General features: G+C 37.6%; 1 protein-coding gene across 2 annotated transcripts; it reads left to right on the top strand.

Moving 5' to 3' along the window:
* The first annotated feature begins 676 nt into the window (after nt 1-676).
* Nucleotides 677-20110, top strand: LOC119723419 (ras-related protein Rab-6A). Of its 2 annotated transcripts, none has more exons than XM_038194039.1 (7): nt 677-903; nt 7992-8050; nt 9488-9647; nt 11939-12050; nt 12738-12831; nt 13349-13415; nt 19072-20110. In XM_038194039.1, exons 1-7 carry the CDS (start codon nt 834-836, stop codon nt 19140-19142), a joined length of 633 nt encoding a protein of 210 aa, XP_038049967.1. In that variant the 5' UTR covers nt 677-833; the 3' UTR covers nt 19143-20110. The 2 variants fall into 2 exon arrangements, with proteins under 2 accessions (XP_038049967.1, XP_038049966.1); XM_038194038.1 differs by lacking the exon at nt 19072-20110 and adding an exon at nt 16137-16403.
* Nucleotides 20111-20328: the final 218 nt, after the last annotated feature.

Here is a 20328-nt window from a genome sequence, read left to right as displayed (position 1 = left end):
AGTTTTGGGGCTCAATCTAAAAACGTTATTACTTGAATGTAAATCTTGGCACTCAAATGGTTGCCATGGAAATGAGAACATAAGTGTTTCTCAAAAACATTTATTTTTACTTGCTCCGCAAGGAATGCAAAAACATAAGCATTGAAAAATCAAAATTAGTCTGTTGAATTGAAATCTGTTTTCTTAATTTTGTCACTGATTATCTCTCTTCTGATGAAAAGAATCTTTAACAATTATTTTTACATTTTATCTGCTGATGTAATACAATCATGGGTCCTTGCTCTATGATACAATCAAACCGGTATGACTCAAAAAGAAGTTCCACATATTCAGTGCCACGCTAAAAAAAAGTTTTTGTGGCCACTCGGAATTAAATATCGGTTACTCATTTATTACTCTAAAGTGTACACAAAAGATCAAGATCGTCAAATGAGGGTGAAAGCAAATGCATGTGATAGAGTTTGAAATACAATAAATAAAGGTTGACCATTTCACGTTTATTTCTCAACCAATCTTTTTCGTCTAAAAGTTTCTAAATAATTGATTACTTTTCATTGGTAACAAGATTTAGTTTCTCTTGTCCCTTTGATCAATGAATCACCTGTGAAGTTCGTGAGTCATCCCCACTGGAGGTAAGAAAACACCACCAATCGAACCGTTCCATGACATGAATATATACAGCGCATGCGCAGTCGGCATATAGACGTTTTAACGTGGCGGAGGGCTGGGCCAAAATCTCTACAGTGAAAATTACGATTTTCGAAAGAAATACTTCATCTAAAAATTATATTTTTCGAGCGGTTCGACGTTTGAGGTCGTGATTAAAACACATCATGTCTTCTTCGGGAGACTTTGGAAACCCTTTGAGGAAATTCAAGCTAGTTTTTCTCGGAGAACAGAGTGGTGAGTTGTGAAAATTATTTGTCCTTCGTATCGTAGCTAATCGTATGCCATAGCCGCCAACGTGTACATTTTGTATACCCCTACTAAAGTACTAGGCCCGGTTCCTATAAGGGAACAAAATCCACTATAGAATTATTAGACCGACCAAACTAGTTGGTGACATTCTCAATAAACAGGTATGTCATAGATAAAGGGCAGGGTTTTGATTTTTTGAGGGAAATTTTGGGGTATTGACAGCGCGGCGACAAAGTCAAACGCACCCCGAAAATAAAGATGGCAAAAAAATACTGCGCGATATACGGCGTGCTGAATCGCAAGGCACAAACCGCGTAGGAAAACCGTGATTTCTACCCCAAGAAACTGTTAAAAATTGCAAAACGGGTGTCATAAGAAAAAAAAGTCTTTTGATTACTAAAGTAAAGGTGATTTTTGAGCAATAAAAAACATTTTTGACTCTAATTTCATCCAATCAAAACAGAGGCCCTACACTACACGATCGCCACATTTTGTATACCCTAGAACTATACCCATAGGTAGGCATATCAATGCGAACATGCTGTATACTCTACAAATAATACAATCAACTTGGAAATGAGTTTTGGACATGTTGGAGCGACCGCTGTATATTTGTAGGCCTACACCAAGACTATGCCCAGTACTTCTTGACATACTCACGTTCTGTTCGCTTAGAATATAAAGGTAGAATCGATCCCGATGGTGCGATAAAAATGATGAAAACAGTACCATTTCCGTACCGAAGCTACAGTTTGAGTTTTAACGTTTTAACGTGCACGCAAAGCGTTGTTGGCGTGACGTCAGAGTCTTTTGGTCTGGGAACCGACTACAGACACCATCTTTATAGTATTGCGGGCGGCGTCAGACGAGCCAATCACGACGCCTCAATTCAATTTTTAAAGCAGACTTTTCTTCAATATTTTGCAACTGAGAGGGAAGTCAAGTGATATCAAATTGAGGCCAAAGACTAGACTGACCAGTGCATGTCCTACCATGGTCCAACTGTTGAAAAGACCTAAAAACTGACCTCTTCGTTGGTCTGGTGGCTGACAGTGGAGAAATGTGTAGAAATAGAGACCAGCATCAGAAAAAAAACCAGAATAATAAAAAAAAAAAATAATCATCATCATCAGTCATGCCAGATGCTTCTTTTGAAGTTTTGACACAGTTGCTTGCTGCAGTACTGAAGGGTTGTTGGACTGCTTGTTTCAGGTGCCAGTCTATTTCGTGTGTTGCATGTTTTCAATACCTTATGTTTTGGGACTTTCATCAGGGGTGTGAAATCTCGGCTTTTAAACTGATTTCAGCTTTTTATTGTTTTGGATTTCAGCTATTTTCCCTCACTTGATGTGTACAAAAGTATAGGAGATTTCCAAAGTTCAGTTTTTTACACCTGTTTCAGCTGTTTTCAGCTATTTTAACAGTGGTCACTCACACCCCTGTTTCATACACAGTATTGAGAGTCCCAAATTCTCGGACTACATAGGATGCAAACACATATTGAGGAAAGAATTGTTGTTATCAGGATTGTACCCTCATCAGTGCATGCTGAACACTTTCACACTCGTAGTCCGATGCCATCGGGCTAAAAACATCATCGGTGACTTGAATACAGATCATCCAAACTTGGACTGTGAGTGCAGAAGGGAAAAAAAAAAAACATGCAAAACAACATCAGACCAAGTACACTCATTCTTTGGTCAACAAAATTCTTCCAAATTTCTTCATGAGAATGTGAACATCTTAGTAAGTGAGAGCATTTAGTTGAAATTTTAAACACCTTTTTTTTTTTACCAAAGAGGGAGGCCAAATTATGAATTTGCTATATTTACTGTGCTGCACATTTATATGGCTTGAATAATGGAAACAGTTTTGTATTTCGAATCTGAAAAGAAATTAAATGAATAGAAATCAATTGAGGAGGTGTTGTGTGGTAGCTAACATCCTGTTATATCCTTATTTTTGTTGTTGTGTGGTGCTTGTTTATTTTCTATAAATTAATTTTTTGAAGATCTCAATGAGATACTATTAATAAAATAATAATAATAATGATGTAAATTTCTATGGCAGAAATCCATGCATCTTCATAAGGCCAAAAAAAATTAGTTCTACTTCCGATAACATGGCATTCTAAAATAGGGTAGGTACATGTAGGTAGGTACATGTAGGTAGGGATATTTTTTGGCCAATTTTTTTTATGTGTATACGGAGGCGTCTGTGTGTAGTCAAGGGTAAAACTTAGAAATTGATGGTTTTGGGTGTTTTGCCCTCATTTTTCCCATAAAAAAAAATAGGGGAAGGGGCTGTCAGAATAGGATAGGAAGGGAAGCCGGAAGCAGGACTATTTTTGGGGGGGCCTAAAACAATACTAGGCAACCTTAGTTTTAAAAGCTGGACGCAGACCAATTTGATCTTGCAGGTCTACATGTAGGTGGTTATCCGAGTCAAATTTAGGGCCATGGTCAGGCTTAAGCAAGTCTTATTCACAAGTGACAGCCAGCAAGTATACCACTGACATGTAAAGTAGAGCTCAGAGATTAAATAAGATTTGAGAACCAGAATTGAATTTATACATGGAGCAAGTACATGCAACAGTCTCATATACTCCGCAGTGTCACACACTACTATCGGTTCTGTTCATTTGATGCTAAATCATATTTATTCAGTCACGTTGGTATGTATGCATTTACCTGTACTCCTGCATTGAATACTTAATTGGCTCCCATTCATTCAGATATGACTGTGATTAAACCTGTCAGAGCGTGAACCTGTTGCCTAATACCGGCACTGTACAAAGATGTGTTAAATTCATTTATCCTGCCTTGTGCCAGTTGGGTAATAATGCTTTGCTGTGCATGCCATGTTAGTAGTCGTGTTTTTGCCTAAGCTCCAAAGAAAACGCGCGTGTACCGACCTGAGGCCAAGTCTAATTGGGTCTTAGCTTCTGATGGTATCAGAAAATCTCAGCGTTCGGTTAAAAAAAATAAATATTAAACCACAAAGATATATACATAGGGCCAAAAAAATTAATAGTTCTGCTTCCTTTTACCATACTTTCCCTATTTTGACAGCCCCTATTCTAGTTTTTATGGGGAGAAATGAGGGAAAACCCTGAAAATCATCAATTACTATCTTTTACACTTGCGTAGCTTCTGATGGTATCAGAAAATCTCAGCGTTCGGTTAAAAAAAAATGAAACCACATAGATATATAGATAGGGCCAAAAAAAATTAATAGTTCTGCTTCCTTTTACCATACCTACCCTATTTTGACAGCCCCTATTCTAGTTTTTATGGGGAGAAACGAGGGAAACCCTGAAAATCATCAATTGCTATCTTTTACACTTGACTACACGCAGACACCTCCATATGATCATACACAAAAAAATCACCACCCCAAAAAATTTCCCTATCTACCTACCCTATTTTCAAATGCCATGTAATCGGAGGCAGAAGTATTATTTTTTTTGTTGGCCAACGTACACGTTTTTCCAAGCAAATGATACAAACACATGTACGTGTAATGCATATTCATTTTGTTCAAATCAACCTCTTTTTTTTCAAATTAGCTTTGGATTGTTATTTTTACTTTTGCACAACAAAGCCAAGATGTCACCTCCAATTTCCCAGGCGTCGGTGAATGTCTGGAACAATAAAATGTAGGAAACATGCAAATGTTATCCTCAGAGGCCCAGAAATACGCACAAACTAATGCACCGCATTGCCAGTTTTGTAGCCGTTACATGAATACACTTCCTACTGCACCGTCCATGTATGTACATCAGCATGCCCAATTATGCGTGCTCTTCAGACAAGCCTCAGACATCGGAGGTTGGGGGGGGGGGGACAGTTGTGCAAGTGCAGCGTTATCGGGTCCCGGCTAGTAGAGACATTCTCATTCATAGTCATGAGCTTCTTTTAGACCGAGAAAGGGAACCGGACTGGTTGGGGGGGTTGACTGTAAGTCAAGTTTACTTGCGGTTATGCGGTAGTCCGTCAATGACAAATCCATTTCATGATCGTGATTTTGCTGCACACTTCACAAACAAAAAGGATCATATCATTTTCATCAAGGAAATTGGACAATGATATATTGAAGTGTTTTGGGGCACTTCATATTTTCTCACAAGTAGGGAATTAATTCCTGTAAATTATTTTTTCATCGTAATTCAGTTCAGTGTGAAATGACTACTTGCTGCACATCCATATATATCTAGGCAATAATTTTTCACCATATTCGTATGCACAGTGCTAACAATTCACACTTGTTGAATTTGCGATAATTACGTTGAAATCTTTTCAGGGTTAGGCCATTTTTTTTCCCAGTTAAATTAATTTTAAAAACAAATTAATGGTATGTGCATGAATGTACGCGTACATGTGATGATTCTATTGAAATTACACTGCATACATTGGTAAGATTCTTTTAGGCATCAGCAGTTAATTAAAAAAGTTTATTATTTGTTGTTGACGCACGTGAAAATATTTGTAAAAGTCTGGACACTTTTGTTTTCATTCTCAATTTGCAGTGCGTTTGTACACTTTCAAAATCATTACACTTCAAGCAAATGTAGAATCAAACACAGCATACAGTGACCACAGCATACTTAACAGCAAGCTACATTTATGCTACATACATGTACATGACTAATGATATTTTTGAGAGCGTTTCTTTTTTGGGGGGGGGGGGTCTTTCTTTCTGAGATCTTCGCTGACGTGCTTTATGGGGTCAGTGTCTGCAATCCATCGGTCAGTGTCTGCTTAGAAAACCGCAGTGAGGAGGAGTGTGTACATGTATGCACGACCAATCGCTGTCTGGCTTCATTTATATCACGCAAACGTGGATAGCTGCACATGATGTTATTTCCTTTGTCACATCCGTACGCACTTGACATTCAATGTCCGGATGAATCAGATACACAGTCACAGTAATTGGAATTGTTTAAGTTGAAGTGAAGGGGGGTTAAATACATGTCCAAGAGGGGCAGTTTAGTCCCGTTTTGAAGATATGAGATAGTGAGGTCAGGTGTAAGCGACAGGTGTCCCGTTACATAAATGGGTCATTCTATAAATTTGGGGTCAACTTTTTTCCTGTCCCTGTTTCCTCTGACAACTATAATTTTGTGATTCATGATGCACTTCATGATGCAGTCATCCTTGAAGAGTGATGATGAATAACAAACTACTTACCTAACAAACAAAACATCATTTGAAGTCATTCTTAATAAGACTTGAATGGCAAATTACAAAGTTAAGAGATGTTACAGGAGCAGGAAATATGTCCCACTTTGGACCCTAAATTGATAGAATGACCCATGTATCCACATTTCTTGGCGTCTGTGTGCCAAGTTAGGAGCACAGAGTAGCCTGCTACGGTACTTTATAATTTCATTTTCTTAATTCATTTATTTATCTTTTTTTGTCAGCTGAGAATTTGCTTTCAAAATTCTAAGCTGATCTTCTAAAGGGATGTACATGTACATCTGACAGGTACACATTTACAATGTGCATCATGTACAAGAACACATGTTTGGCATTGCTAGTTTGTGTGGCAATGGTACATGTAAACAAACTTAATAGTTATTAATCAATTACACATAAATGTATCATTACTGTGTGGGGTAGCCCTTGGTATAGAAACCAACAAAAACTGAAGAAGCAGTATATTCTTGTACATGTACGCAATACACATGACGACAGACACACATTCTTTAGTGTGGCCTAGTGTTGTTGTCTTTATTGATTTCTCCCGACAGGTAGACAGTTATGTCTGGCAGGGCTTGAACTTAACCGAGCCGTCCTCCTAGCCAGCCGGCAATATTCAAATTAGAATGACTAACCTATAAGTCACTGGGACATTTTGAAATAGCCACTTTGCATGGCAGGATGGGGTAAACACCTTGCGCTAAAGATGTCATGCTCTGACATTACTCATACATTAAGTGGAGGTTTCTGAAGGTGTCATGTGTCAAAAGTGGAGAAATTTAATAAATGACGTCATCATTTTAATTTTACCCTGAACTATCCTGAGATACATTTTCAGTCCAAGCATGTACATGTACCATGTATACATGTACATGTACCATGTATGTACCGGTATGTACAAAGTACATGTACATGTATGTGTAGTACGTGTATGTGTACATGTACTTGAAGGTTCACTGTACATTTATGTAGCTTTGACTTATGCAATTTAACTAATAAGATTTGACTAATATGTACATTTTTACATGTGTACCCTGAAAAAAGAAATTTGCCTCTGTACCTAAAAATTGATTGTATTGGCTCTGTTTTCATAGTTTGTGGAATTGCTGCTTCAAGTGTCTATGATTTGACGATTACTTATGCAATTTAACAAGACTGTGTCTTGACCTTCAGATTCTGACCACTCAGCAGGCGCCTTCTATCGGGTCTTCGGTAACCGGTTGTTGTATTACAAAAACATGGCAGCCAACTGACCAATCAACATCTTAGGCCAAATTTCTGCTCAAAATGGCATCACAGTTTCTAAAGTCGACTCCGATTGGCTGGCGTGCGGGGTCGCATAGAATTCGCACGCTCACATATCAAACGTTGTTGCGAAGCTTGCCGGCTCTGTTAAATGATGAATAATACTCGGACTACTTTTTTACATAAACGGATTCTTAAATGTTTCTTAACCCTGAAGTCACTGTAGCGCCCGAATCCGCCCTGCCTCTTATTCACTGTAGCGCCTGAAACTCCCTGCCTATTACTCACTGTAGCGCCCGAAACCACCCAAGCCCTCTATGGTTTTATTGATTTTTCAGTGAATGAATACAATGTAATACAATGTAATACAATGTAATACAATGTAATACAATGTGATACAATGTAATACAATATAATACAATGCAATACAATGTAGTACAGGTGCTAATATTTAAACCTCATTGTAAATATGCAAAAGAAGGTTTTTTATAATTTCAACTCTTACTTTCTTCAATTGCTTTTTGTTTAGGTATGGCACTACATGCAAAGAGTTCTATCTTGTGGCGCAAATTATTCCTTTGACATTTGAAGCCCCTCATGCAATCTCATCTGTTTTTCTTTCAGTGGGCAAGACATCGCTGATCACAAGATTTATGTATGACAGTTTCGATAACACATACCAGGTGGGTTTTTTTATCTCCCTAATGGCCTTTCCTGAAACTTGACATTCCTCAACCTGCCTCCTAAAAGATTTATTTGTAAGTAGAATACATTAGTAGGCAGAACTGGTATAAAAAAGCCATTCTTTACTTTTATGACCTGGGACAAATTCCATTAGAGGAAAGTTTCTCTTACATGATGAAGGATCATTTGAAATCCTGTAGTGTGACAGAATGACAGATGAGCACATCAATGCTCAGGGAAATGATCATGTGACCCAGATTCTCAATGGACAGTCATGTGACTGTCATGTGACTGTCATGTGACTTAATGACACTGCTTAGCAGTACTTTTTTTGGTCGCCTTTTACCGAGGATATAAAATGTACATGAGCCACTGATCCTCTGCTCACAAATTTCATCTTTTCATCAATTTTGGATCACACATTTTGAAAGATACCGTAGTGTACAAGTGAAATCATACCAGCTAAATTGGTAGATTACGTAGTGGTTCTTCCCCTGCCTTACACATCTGTTGACCCCTGATGTGATTCCTGCCGGGGCCACTGTTAAAATTTGTTTTTATTTATTTTTTGGTCCCAGTTTGTTTCGTAACTTGAGTTTTCCTGGGTCACCGATTGTGAAACATTTGCGAAATTCTCTGTCCAGCTATATTTTATTCAAGGTCAAACAACTAGTTTCTTAGGGAGCCGGATGTCTCAGATGGAATAAGAAATTTACCCCTTGAGTATTGCAGCATAAATAAATTTCCCCTCCCGTTTCATAATCTGAAATTTTTCGTTGTAATTCCCCTCTCAATGGAAATGACCTAAGGGACACAATACACCAGTAATAGCACATCCAGGATAAGCATCTGGAACATACATTTTTACACTGAAGAATATTAAGTCACGTTTCTATTTCTGTGAACTGTACGAAAATAAGGCCCTGATTTAGGTTTTAAAAAAGTTAAGTGCACTTTTCAGAACTTTGAAAACTGACCCATGCTGTTCCTGACAACTGAGGGCGCTGTTGCTGGGCTCACAGTCTGATGAAAAGTTTCTGTACAAGTTATGCACCAACATATAAAGTGTAGCTCACTGAAAAGATTTGCACTTATTATTTACTCATTGACTGACTATCAATACATTAATTAAACAACACGGCAGACAAAAACAGAAAGTTGGCCGAGGTAAATCGCTCCCCCCCCCCCAAATAAAAACATTCAAGCAACTTATGATGCTTATAAAGTAGCTGTAACACTGAAGCTTCTCTGCCTAAGATGACAACACAGATGTGCTCAAGAATATGGAAATTTGCTGCATTAGCAAAACAGTCATGAAAACCCTTAAAAACGGCCAATAAAATGATTGAAATAATAAGTTGAAATGGGACACAGGTGTGCACTGTACAGAAGGCATATTTTTTAAATTTTTTTTTTGGTCTTTTGTTGTATTTTAGGCCACAATCGGCATAGACTTCTTGTCCAAGACCATGTATCTAGAGGACAGGACAGTGCGACTGCAGCTGTGGGACACGGCGGGCCAGGAGCGGTTCCGTAGTCTCATACCCAGCTATATAAGAGACTCAACAGTAGCAGTGGTAGTCTATGATATAACAAGTAAGCCTATCACCTGTCATGGTTTCTTTACATGTAAAAGATTATGTAAAACAAAAGGAATGGGTATTTTTCGGGGTGCTGATACAAATTGACCCTACAGCTGTGGGGCCCACATTGGCCCCCAGACGCTCTGCCAAATATTCTGTGGATTTTTTTCATTTTTTCCCATTATTTCACCTTTAGTTTAAGTTCAAATTTCAAATGCAACATAAAACAAACAAATCTGCAGTTTGTGATTTGTTTGACTGAAATGCCAGCTGTATAAATAAATGCTTTCAAAGAAGCCTCCTTCGGCAAGGAAATCTCCGCCGATCAATAGAAACGAAGAAATACCTGCTTGCGTACCCCATGTCAAGTACATTTGTAATGCCTTTCTTGGATTTGAGAAATTGCCGTCAACTGACATTAACCTGTGACATTTCCAGTAAGCTGAAAAAGGGCAGCCGTTTGCTGTCGACACTTGTGCAACCAACATGTTCGTTGTACGCATACCTCATTTCCGGGAAAGCTTGAAAACTGTTTATTTGTCTGCCTGTCTTTCTGTGTGTCCTACATTTTTTTTCGAGGAAAATCCTGGTGTGGGAAAATATATCCTCATCCAATGTGAAATATATTCAAATCCAAACCTACTTTGTATGTACATGTTGCACATCTGCATAGTTTTGTCCACTAGTACCGGTATACATGTAGCACAGACGTAAGTATGAATAATTTCCCCATAAAATTCAGTACATCACTGCGTGCTGCATAAAATGGATGTGCACTGAATGTCATTTGGAATCTCTAAAAGGCTTGAACATATTATAGGAAACAGATGAAACTGGGATTGCTAAGAGTGAAAATCCTGCAAAATCCTCCAATTGGCCTCATGGAAAAATAGCATATAGCCTCAATCCTGCAAATTCCTCCATTATTTCTTGGATATGGTCCATGGAGGGGTGACCACTGCCTGAATCCTGCAAAATCCTGCGGCAGTGACTGTCAATTTGTTGAGGCTTGGCCAGTGACATCCTGGAGCAGTACGGAGGACTCAAGCATAATCCAGTCATATATTTATGCATGGCTGAGCAAAAACAACACAAGGTCCGGCCTAAGACCTTGACAAAGTGCATTCTACAAAATCAGTAACGCACTTTTGCCATGTAACCTCAATCCTCCAAATTCCTCCACTTTGGCAAAGAGGATTTTGAAGGATTCAGGGCGGTTAGGGTTAAAGTGGCAGGGTTCTGAACAACTTGCCCGCAATCTCCTCCTGGCAATGAAGTTATCAGTATCGAAGAGTCAAGCAGCTGCTAATGAAAATTTCCCTGGAACACGTCCGGAACAAATGCGGAGCAGCTTGAAAAAAAATAGCAATAATAGCAACTGTATTTCATACTCATTTGTGTGCAACAGGTACATGCATACTATTCATAACAAATTGCCATAGCCAAAGATTTGAAATTTATTGGCCTATTCTGCAAATCCCTGTCCACTTTATTTTCGCTGCATATTGTAGGCCTATCGGTCCTGGGTTTTTTTGTGCCAATATTGCCGTCAGTTTTTTTACAATGCGGAATTTGATAGCTATGGCTAGCAAATTGAGTCTGATGTATTCAAGTCCTTGCCCTGTTGCTTTGCATTTGTATGTACCCGCATTGTCACAGGAGAGAAATTATTCGTCCTCACTGCATAAAATGAAATGGTGTGTGCATACGTGGCTCTTGAACAGTAACATTTACATGAGTGATGCTTTAGTATCAAGATATTATATCAAACCTGAATTTGTCCATTTCCAAAGAAAATGATGATTTTTTTGCCAAACACTGAGTCTGAATAACTTTGTTTGTCCTGTTGGTTTCTTTGTTTCAATTTTTTCTGGTCTTTTTTTTTAAGTCTATTTTCTCAAAAAATCTGTTTATTGGATGGGAAATTTCAAATTCTTAGTTGCTCATTTGAACTGAATAAACTAAATTTGACCTATTTTTACAAATTTAAAGTGATTGTTTAGAAATGAGAAATGCTGCTTCAAGTTTAGCCCATGAAAAAAATGGCCGTTATCTGAGTAGTTTTTGTGTGTGCGTGTTTGTTTTGGTATAAATCTGGTCTTTTTTTTTTTTTAAACTGTACATGGACTCTCGGCTTCACACATGACCTTTCACTGTCCTAATTGTGTCTACTAAGGCATTCACAATGAGACTGTACATCAGGGAGTCCGAGTTTCACACTACACTGGTGTTGATTGATCCAACTTTAATCGTCTGAACTTCCTCTGACTCTCCCTACCTTTTCTCGTTTCTTGCGACTCGTAGACGCTAATTCATTTCACCAGACGTCAAAGTGGATCGACGATGTGCGGACGGAAAGAGGGAGCGATGTCATTATCATGCTGGTCGGAAACAAAACAGATCTGGGAGACAAGAGGTGAGCGTCTATTTCAGTTTCAGAGAGGGAGGGGGGAGGTTCCTCTAAAATTGCATCACACAACTAAAGTAGTTTGTCGCTTACTGCTAAATCAAATAATTTGAGTGGTGGGATTGAAATCTGTTTACATTCCACTGTTCGGTTTGGATTTTGGAAACCGGATATTCCAAACTAATCATAAAAAAGATATGTGGCGCCAGCTAAAGAAGATGTCTGGAACATCCCTGTTTGCTCCCTGGTCTCTGATTGCAACCACACAACCTGGTCTTTTTGGTTCATGGTCCAAGTCAAATCACGAGCTGTTCAAATTAGCTTTGACAAAGGCATTCCTTCGCTTTTGTTCCACCATTCTCTCTTGTGACTGGACTTGTGAATGTATTACTTTATTACTTGTGTACTCGTGAATTACTTGTGACTGGACTTGTAATGGACTTGACTGCATCCCTGTTTTTTACATCCTTTATTTGAGTTGAAGGTTCAATTCTAAACCACATTAAGAAAAAAAATTGAGGGGGCTTGAAAAAAATGGAAGTTGGTCAATTTAAAAAGTAAGAATGTTTTGGTTAATTGTAACAATTACTCAAATTTGTTATCTGCCACTCAGAATGCCCCAATTCCCCCTATAACCTGTGTTAATTCTTTCTTATTTGATTCATTGATTGTGCAAGGTTTTTTCTTTTTTTGCAGGCAAGTGTCAAGAGATGAAGGGGAAAGGAAAGCCAATGAGCTGAACGTATTGTTTATTGAAACCAGCGCCAAGGCAGGATACAACGTCAAACAGGTAAGACAGGGCCCACTTACATAGAACTGTTAAGCAGAAACATTTTTCACTAAGCACATTTGTGGGCTAAGCATAAATCGGCCGAATACCAGTCACTCTAGATAAACACCGTGTGCATTTTGGCTGGTAAGCTGTTTTTGCTAAGCGAATGATGTTGGTGCTAAGCAAATTTGTGTGCTAAGCTGAGCATGAAATTGGCCTTGGGTTTTCTGTGGGAGCAGGTTTTATTTAAAACGAAAATTGGGGACGGGACCTTCCCTTGATAAGAATGAAGAACATTATTTTAAAAGGCTCAGCAGGTGAATTTGATTTACAATATATCCTACTTACATGTATAGCTGCTTCATGACTTTGTTTACAGACGTCATCTGATCACAAATTAATTTTAAAAAAAGTGTCTTTTTTTTTTGTACGTTTGGCTGATGCCTTGAAAAAATTTAAATAAAGTTCAGTGCACACTGGGATTATTTATTTATTGTTGATATTTATTGTTTATTTTTTTTAATTTTTTTTCCAGCTTTTCCGTCGAGTAGCAGCGGCTCTACCCGGAATGGAGACCACGGAACCCAAAAATACCGGCGACAGTATCCTTTCAATTCTCAACAAATCTGATTTCCATCTTCTTTATTTTCTCCACATTTTCAGGGTTGTCATTTTGGTTTCGTTTTGGGTTTCTATTAACACTGTCAACTCAGCTTCTGGCTACCCATTGTCTTAGCCATACTAAATTCATTCTCTTTTTATCATTTCTTGATACTCATGAATTTTGCCCTACTTTTCTTTTTAGTGTGAATCGAAAACAATGAACAATAGGTATCGACTCATAATATGTTTTAACCTTGTTTTGAAAAACTTTGGAAGGAAATGAAATTTAACTGACTGTCCACCCCCAAGTTGTACATTATAATTTTGTTTGAAAAATCAGTCTATTGGCTGTTTTTGAGAAAAAAAAGTCAGAAATGAGTAGTATTTAGTATTTTCTTTCAGTTCTGATTGATAATTCCAAAAAAGGTGAGATTTTCAGTAGATGAACTCAAAAGTCTGTTATTATGAAAGTTTAAGTAAATAGCTGATTAACGGGAAAAGAATCAAACAAGAAATTTAGAATGTATTCGTTTTTTAAATGGTATCACTGATAATATGCTATTTCCAAATACACATTTTACATAAAAGGACATTTTCAAGTTTACAAATTGTTTATTGCATCCAGTGAGTTTGGCGGCATATTATCCAAAGCATGTTTACAAGGCAACAAGAACATGCTTAGCATCTTAACATTTCACTAAGTACACTTCCCTGCTAAGTTGCTGTGTAGTTTCCAGCTTAGAAGATGTGACTAGAATTAGTAAGCTGTACATTGAAGTTCACATAAATTTCCCATTGTCAAGAGTTTTAGAGTGCTGTGCTATAGACCTTATGCTTAGTGACCATCTTGGAGGACGTCTTTTGTTATTTAAATTCAGTAACAATGAATGCGCAAAAGGCTCACTCATGGCATGTTTATCCCAACAAAACAAAGGCAGTGCCCTCTAAGATGGCTGCTAAGCACAAGGTCTATATTTGGTGTACATTAATTAAGGAACAATACCTAACGTGTGTACCCTGCTGACTGCATGGTGTATGCATCTGTACTAAAAAGCAGGAGGTTAAGTGGGCTTAGATAATTTCTTATTTGCTAGGGGGCACAAGTTGTAACTGCTTAGAGCTTGAAAATCCAGTGTTTCCCGTTTTACGGTAACAAAACCATGCTTTGACTGGAGGTGATTGACATGCCAGCTGTACCTACCAGTTACCTCTTTTGTCTGTTGATGGAATTTGACTAGTTGCAGTGTTTACATGAATGTGATCTGACTGTTTTATTTACTAGTCTCTATACAAATGCATTGGGAAGTGGAAGAACTTTTTGATCATCTGTGATTGATCAAACAATAGGAGTGTTACATAATAATTAATAGCACTGTAGATACCAGAATCATAGTTTGTAGACATATTTTGTATTCAGATTTTATTGCATTGTGTCACTACGTATGTGTAGGGATCCCTTGCAGTGTGGGGTAAGTACATAATTGTTTTATATGAGTGATAATTATCAATGTGTCTGATGTGGATGCTTGAAGTGTTGTGCGCTTTGCATGATTTTTTTTCAAACCCGCATGCCCTTTAATTTAATATTCCCAAAAGTATGTATCTGTTGTTATCGGCTGTGTGCATGTACAGGCCCTCTAGTGGCAAGAAAGTCAATTTCACAGCTTTAATACATGTAGGTGCCGTTTTCTTTAAGACCCCATGCATGGCCAGTAGAGGGCGCTTGGTGCCAGTGCTCAGTGTGATGGACACATTGTGACACGCATTACTTCATGCGCATATGGTGCGAAGTACGCACCATCTCTAGGCATTAAGGGGGTACACTGCAAGAAAAAAAAACGCAAAATTGCAAATACATATGATTTTGATGCTGATGGTTTTTACTGAGGTGGGGAGGGGCAATTGTTACCCAGACCCTCCTGGGGGGGGGGGACCCTCCAGCCTCCCCCCCCCCCAGCCTCCCCTCACCCCCACCCCCACCCCCCCTCCCCCGCCCTGCCCCGCCCCGCCCCGCCCCGCCCCGCCCCGCACAATCAAAAATAGCTTCCTCGTGGATAAGGTCTATTGTAAACGTTGCACTGTTCTGATTGAGAGTGACGTTTGATGCACTTGCTCCATCGAATGTGCATTTTCAAGTTACCTCAGTTTGTTCTCATAAGTAGACTACATGCATCCCTCTACAGACTTTTCACAGAAAGGGCCTACTTTGTGCCTGGCGTAGTACAGATAATTAGTCGTAATTATCAAAAAATAAAATATATATGTCGTGCGCAGTGAAATGCATGTTTGAGGAAATATATAAATGTTGATTGTTGTACATGTGATTGCTGAGCTTAAGTTGATCTCTCATCTTAAAATCTTGCATGCTTTTACTTTTTGTCTAACAGGTTTTTTTTACATTTAATGAATTGTCAGACATCTTTTCTGCATGACTAAAACAAACATATATTTGCAGATCTAATATAGGTAATTTCTAATTTTTTTCTCCCTCTCTTAAAAAGGCCTTGATTTTCAATCATTTCAACTTAACTCATTCTTGCCGACTCATTTTACTTACTTTCTATCATTTAACAATTACAACTTCATAAAGACCTGTAAACCTTCATTTTGTCGTTGATCGTGAGTGTAATTTTCATTTTTTTTTTTTTTTGCTCTTTTATGTTATTTGCGTTGCCATGGAGCATGTATTTTTTTCCTTGACTGTGTTTTCTTTTCTCCAGTGATTGAAGTCAAACTAGAAAAGAACACACCACAGGACCCCCAACAGCAAGAAGGTGGATGTGCATGCTGATGTATCCATCTAACAACTATTCCCATTGGCCACCTTGTGACAAAGCTCATCTCCCATTGGCTAAACACTTTTTGGCAACTTGTAACAGATTCTCTGATTGGTTGTTAAACAACTACCACCAGGCCACCCTGTTTTGTAACACTGGATCTGATTAAGTGTAGATAAGAATAAGCATGAATAATTCATCAGAAAAAAACAGCTATAAAACAGCACCATGGTGATAACCAAAAAAGTGTTTCATTAGTAATAATTTATTCGTGAGCAAATACATGTACACAGAGGACTTTTTTAAATTTTAATCTCAAATAAACTGCAAAAGTTTCATGGACTGTTGGGTATTGTTGCTTGGGATTTCCTAATTTTCATGCATGTCTTTAATCAAACTTTGCCAACATCAATCTTTTGTTGTTCAGTGTAAATGTAATGTAGGTTCTCATGAAACAAAAAGAAACATTTATTTTTAGTCATTTATTTTGATAAGCAGCAGGCGTCGTAGCAAATGTTTTCTTGCAAGGAAAATTCTCTAGCAAATGTTTTCTTGCAAGGAAAATTCTCTGTGGAGCTATTTTTGGCATTGCTATAATGGTCAATCCCACATATTTCTTTTTCTTAATTTCTTTGGCTATTAGCTGTGCGTATGAGTGTTTCTAAGTGTTAATGATTTGTCTGTGACATCTGTTTTTGTTGTGCTGATCTCTAGCTTATAATTTGTATGTAAAGTGTACATAAACCTGTGATGGAAAACTTGTCAAACGATCAAGTTTTCTGTGTACTTTATTTGTAGATTTGGACGCTTCTTGCGTGTGCTAAGCATGCAAGAATGCCTTGATTCGTTGCATACTTTCTTACAAGGCAAACATCTTGGTGGTTTGACGTCTTTAGTGGTGTACATGTAGCTCTTGCTTGGTGTGGGAGGAGCTTGTGGAATGGAAGGGGTGGGGCCTTGTAGGTTTTCATATTTGCATATATGCAAATGGTGTCTGAAAAAATTGTTAGTTTTTTATTTCGCAGAGCATAAATTGAAGTCAAAATTGTTTGCTTGCAGAATTTGTAAGATGCATTTATAAAGTGTGCTAAGCAGGCAATTGGGTGTCTAGCAAAAGTGGTTAGCGGGATAAAACAGTCTTTGTTTTTGTGTCAACTTTGGGTAAAGTTAACTTAAAAGCAAGACTATATTTCAGTAAATACTGATTGTATAGCAGTACTAATGCAGTGGTACTGACCCTACTATGGGCTTAATTTAAATGTATGATGGTGCATTCCAAGTTTGTATTTGAAAATTCTTTAGAGAAGAAAAACAAATTCACCCATTTGTGATATTTTGAAAAATTCAAAAGTAAATGTTTTCTTTATTGTACAGTAAAATAGTTTTGTTCTAAATGTGTAGTGTCATAGACAGTTTCATGGAAATCGCCATCTTTGTGGTCATGTGGTAATCTTAGGGGGTACATATCCCATCATGCTTAGAATATATCCCATCATGCTTAGAATACTAAGGCATGATGGGATGCATTTCCCTGAGATAACCGCATGACCGCAAAGATGGCGCCGTGACACGTTCCATGACATGTGAATTTTCTCTTGAACAAAATTTCATACCAGAATGGTCTAAAATAAAAATCACAACAAAACAAGAATCTTGGAACTACTTTTGTGTTAGCGTTCTCTAAATGAAGAAATTAAACCACAAAATACCAGTATTTCATACTTCATTTTAACTTCATAATTCCATCTGATTGTCCCACTTTTTGTCACTGCAAACTTAGCACTGTAAAAAGCACAAAATGTACAGAGTATAGAAAACTGTCCATAATTATTAAGAGTAAGCTAAACTAAATTTCAACAACGATTCTACAGTTAGGTACTGCTAAACATGTTTTTGTCCTTTTGAAATATTTGTTGGGGGGAGGGGTCAGTTGAAATTTAGTTTAAATAAGAGATTTTTTTTCTAACAACAGTTTGTGATGTCTTGCTACCGGTATATGCTGGCTGACGATGTTTCTCATGACTTGTACAAATTACACTGAATTTTTTGTACAGTTCAGTGTCATTTACATAAAGTCCCATCCATGCCAAGTAAAGATGATGGAATTTAAGGTTAAACATCTTTAAGGAATTTGTTACAGCAGTTGCAACAAATTTCATTAAATGTTAAATTGTAAGGTTATGTTTTATTTTTGTTACAAATACTGAGTTTTTAATTCCATTCAAACCTGTTTTCATTTTTTTTCTTCAGAAGCAGTGCTTAAACAAGGGTCGGTTTCACAACATTGCAAATTTGGGTTAAATTCTAAAAAAAAAATAAAGAAAAAAAAAATCCAAATTTGTCTGAACAAAAGTTCTTAACCGTGTCCAATTTCCATGTATTAAATTATTTTCTTGAGATTTATTTTAGATATTTGTCAGTAACTTCAGACCTTTCTGCAGAAAAAAAATTAAATCTGAGAAAAGATTGTGAAAAAATGTTGTGAAAAGTATTACAAGTCCTCAAGTTTTCCAAAGTTTGGTTTTGAGGCTGCACAAGGCATTGTAAGGTACACAATGTTGTTGGTTTTCTGGGCAGGAATTCATAAACTATCCAAAATCTTTAAGAATGATAATCGATTGTAGGAAATAATGTACACTGTATGTGATAAATGAATGAGGTTTCAAGCAACAAATTAGTGAAATAAAGCTTTGGAAATGTACTACATGTATTCCTAGTTCTTTTCATTTTTAGTTCATTTTTGTTTGTTTTGAATTTTGGAAGTTTGTAGCATCTTGAATTGACCAATCAAATACTCCGTACACTTGGAAGACATTGAGTTTATTTTGTGAAGATCTGTACAATTTGCTTTCCTTGACCGCCTTTTTGCCTTTCAAAGTTCCCGTCACACTAACAGCCAGAGAGCCTGACAATGATATGCAACAGGAGGAAGGAGGCTGCTACTGCTAGACCGCCTCTTCCTATTGGTCAGCGTGCTAGTGTTGATGTCTCTCATTGGCTGGTGCCGCAATGTTCAACCAATCAGCTTGTTTCTGTGTCAAGTACTGGGTAACGATGTTCCATTTCACTCGAGTATGTATGCAAAAAAATAATTATCTGGTACGTTCGAAAAGTGGTATGTGTTCCTTTATTACATTCTTGTGAAGAAAAAAAACAGTAAAATTCAAATGTGGTCCATATTTCAAGTGCACTTAAGGTGCATTGTTAATATTTTGGGACATGATACAAATTGCAGTATTGTAATGTCTGCTGTACTATTCTGCTGTGGTGGTTTATGGTAATAATTCAGCATATATAGGCAGCATTTTGAATTACGGCATAAATGGAATGAAATTGAGGAAACTCTTGGACCAAACAACCAAAACAAAAAACAAAACAACAGTCTGTCTTACTGGTTGCTGGGCCAAATAGATTGCAATAGTGACATCTCAGTGCTTTTGTGAATTAACCAGTATTATCATTGGCTAGTGCCTCAAAACTTTCACCCAATCAGCAGTTAGCTTGTATAGCTGTAGAGTACTCCTAAGTTTCTTGGCTTTGATTGGCTAGTCTCCATGCCATTGTTATCTTTTTGCTGGTATTTCATTGGAGGAGCAGTCGGTTCCCTCATTTACGCTATGCCAAAGATTGAGTGTGGGACAGGAGTGGAAAATAGCATAAATGTGTAGTATTTTAAAGATTACTAGTGAAGTATCGCAATTTATTGATTTTGTTAGTAAAGCAAGAAAAGAAAATGGGAAAAAAATGGGAGAGAACTGCATCAAATTTCTTGCGTTGCAAACCATCGTGAGGCAGTTATACAGTATAACTGATTCTTATATGGGCTGTAAATCAGCAATTGGGCATAACCAGGAGCTACATGTAGCTTCTATTTGGGTATGTATCCTATTGTATTTTCAAATAGCCAATTTTTTGGGGGGCGAATGCTCTTTTGTTTCCCCACTTTTGGGTAGTTCAGAAATGTTCATTAAACCCGAGAGGGCATGTGTACAATATCACACACATGTGTGCCAAGTTGACTTGTATTTTTTGTTTTAACTCAACCAAATTCATGTTGAATCAACAAAACGTTCCGGAAATCACTCAAAAGTGTTGGCTGGCTGGCCAAAAGAGAGATGGCAGATTTTAGGTAAAC

Source organism: Patiria miniata, unplaced genomic scaffold, assembly GCF_015706575.1.
Source record: "Patiria miniata isolate m_02_andy unplaced genomic scaffold, ASM1570657v1 HiC_scaffold_17, whole genome shotgun sequence".
NCBI lineage: Eukaryota > Metazoa > Echinodermata > Asteroidea > Valvatida > Asterinidae > Patiria > Patiria miniata.
Note: the sequence above shows the minus strand (reverse complement) of the source record. Positions and strands in the feature narration are given on the sequence as shown.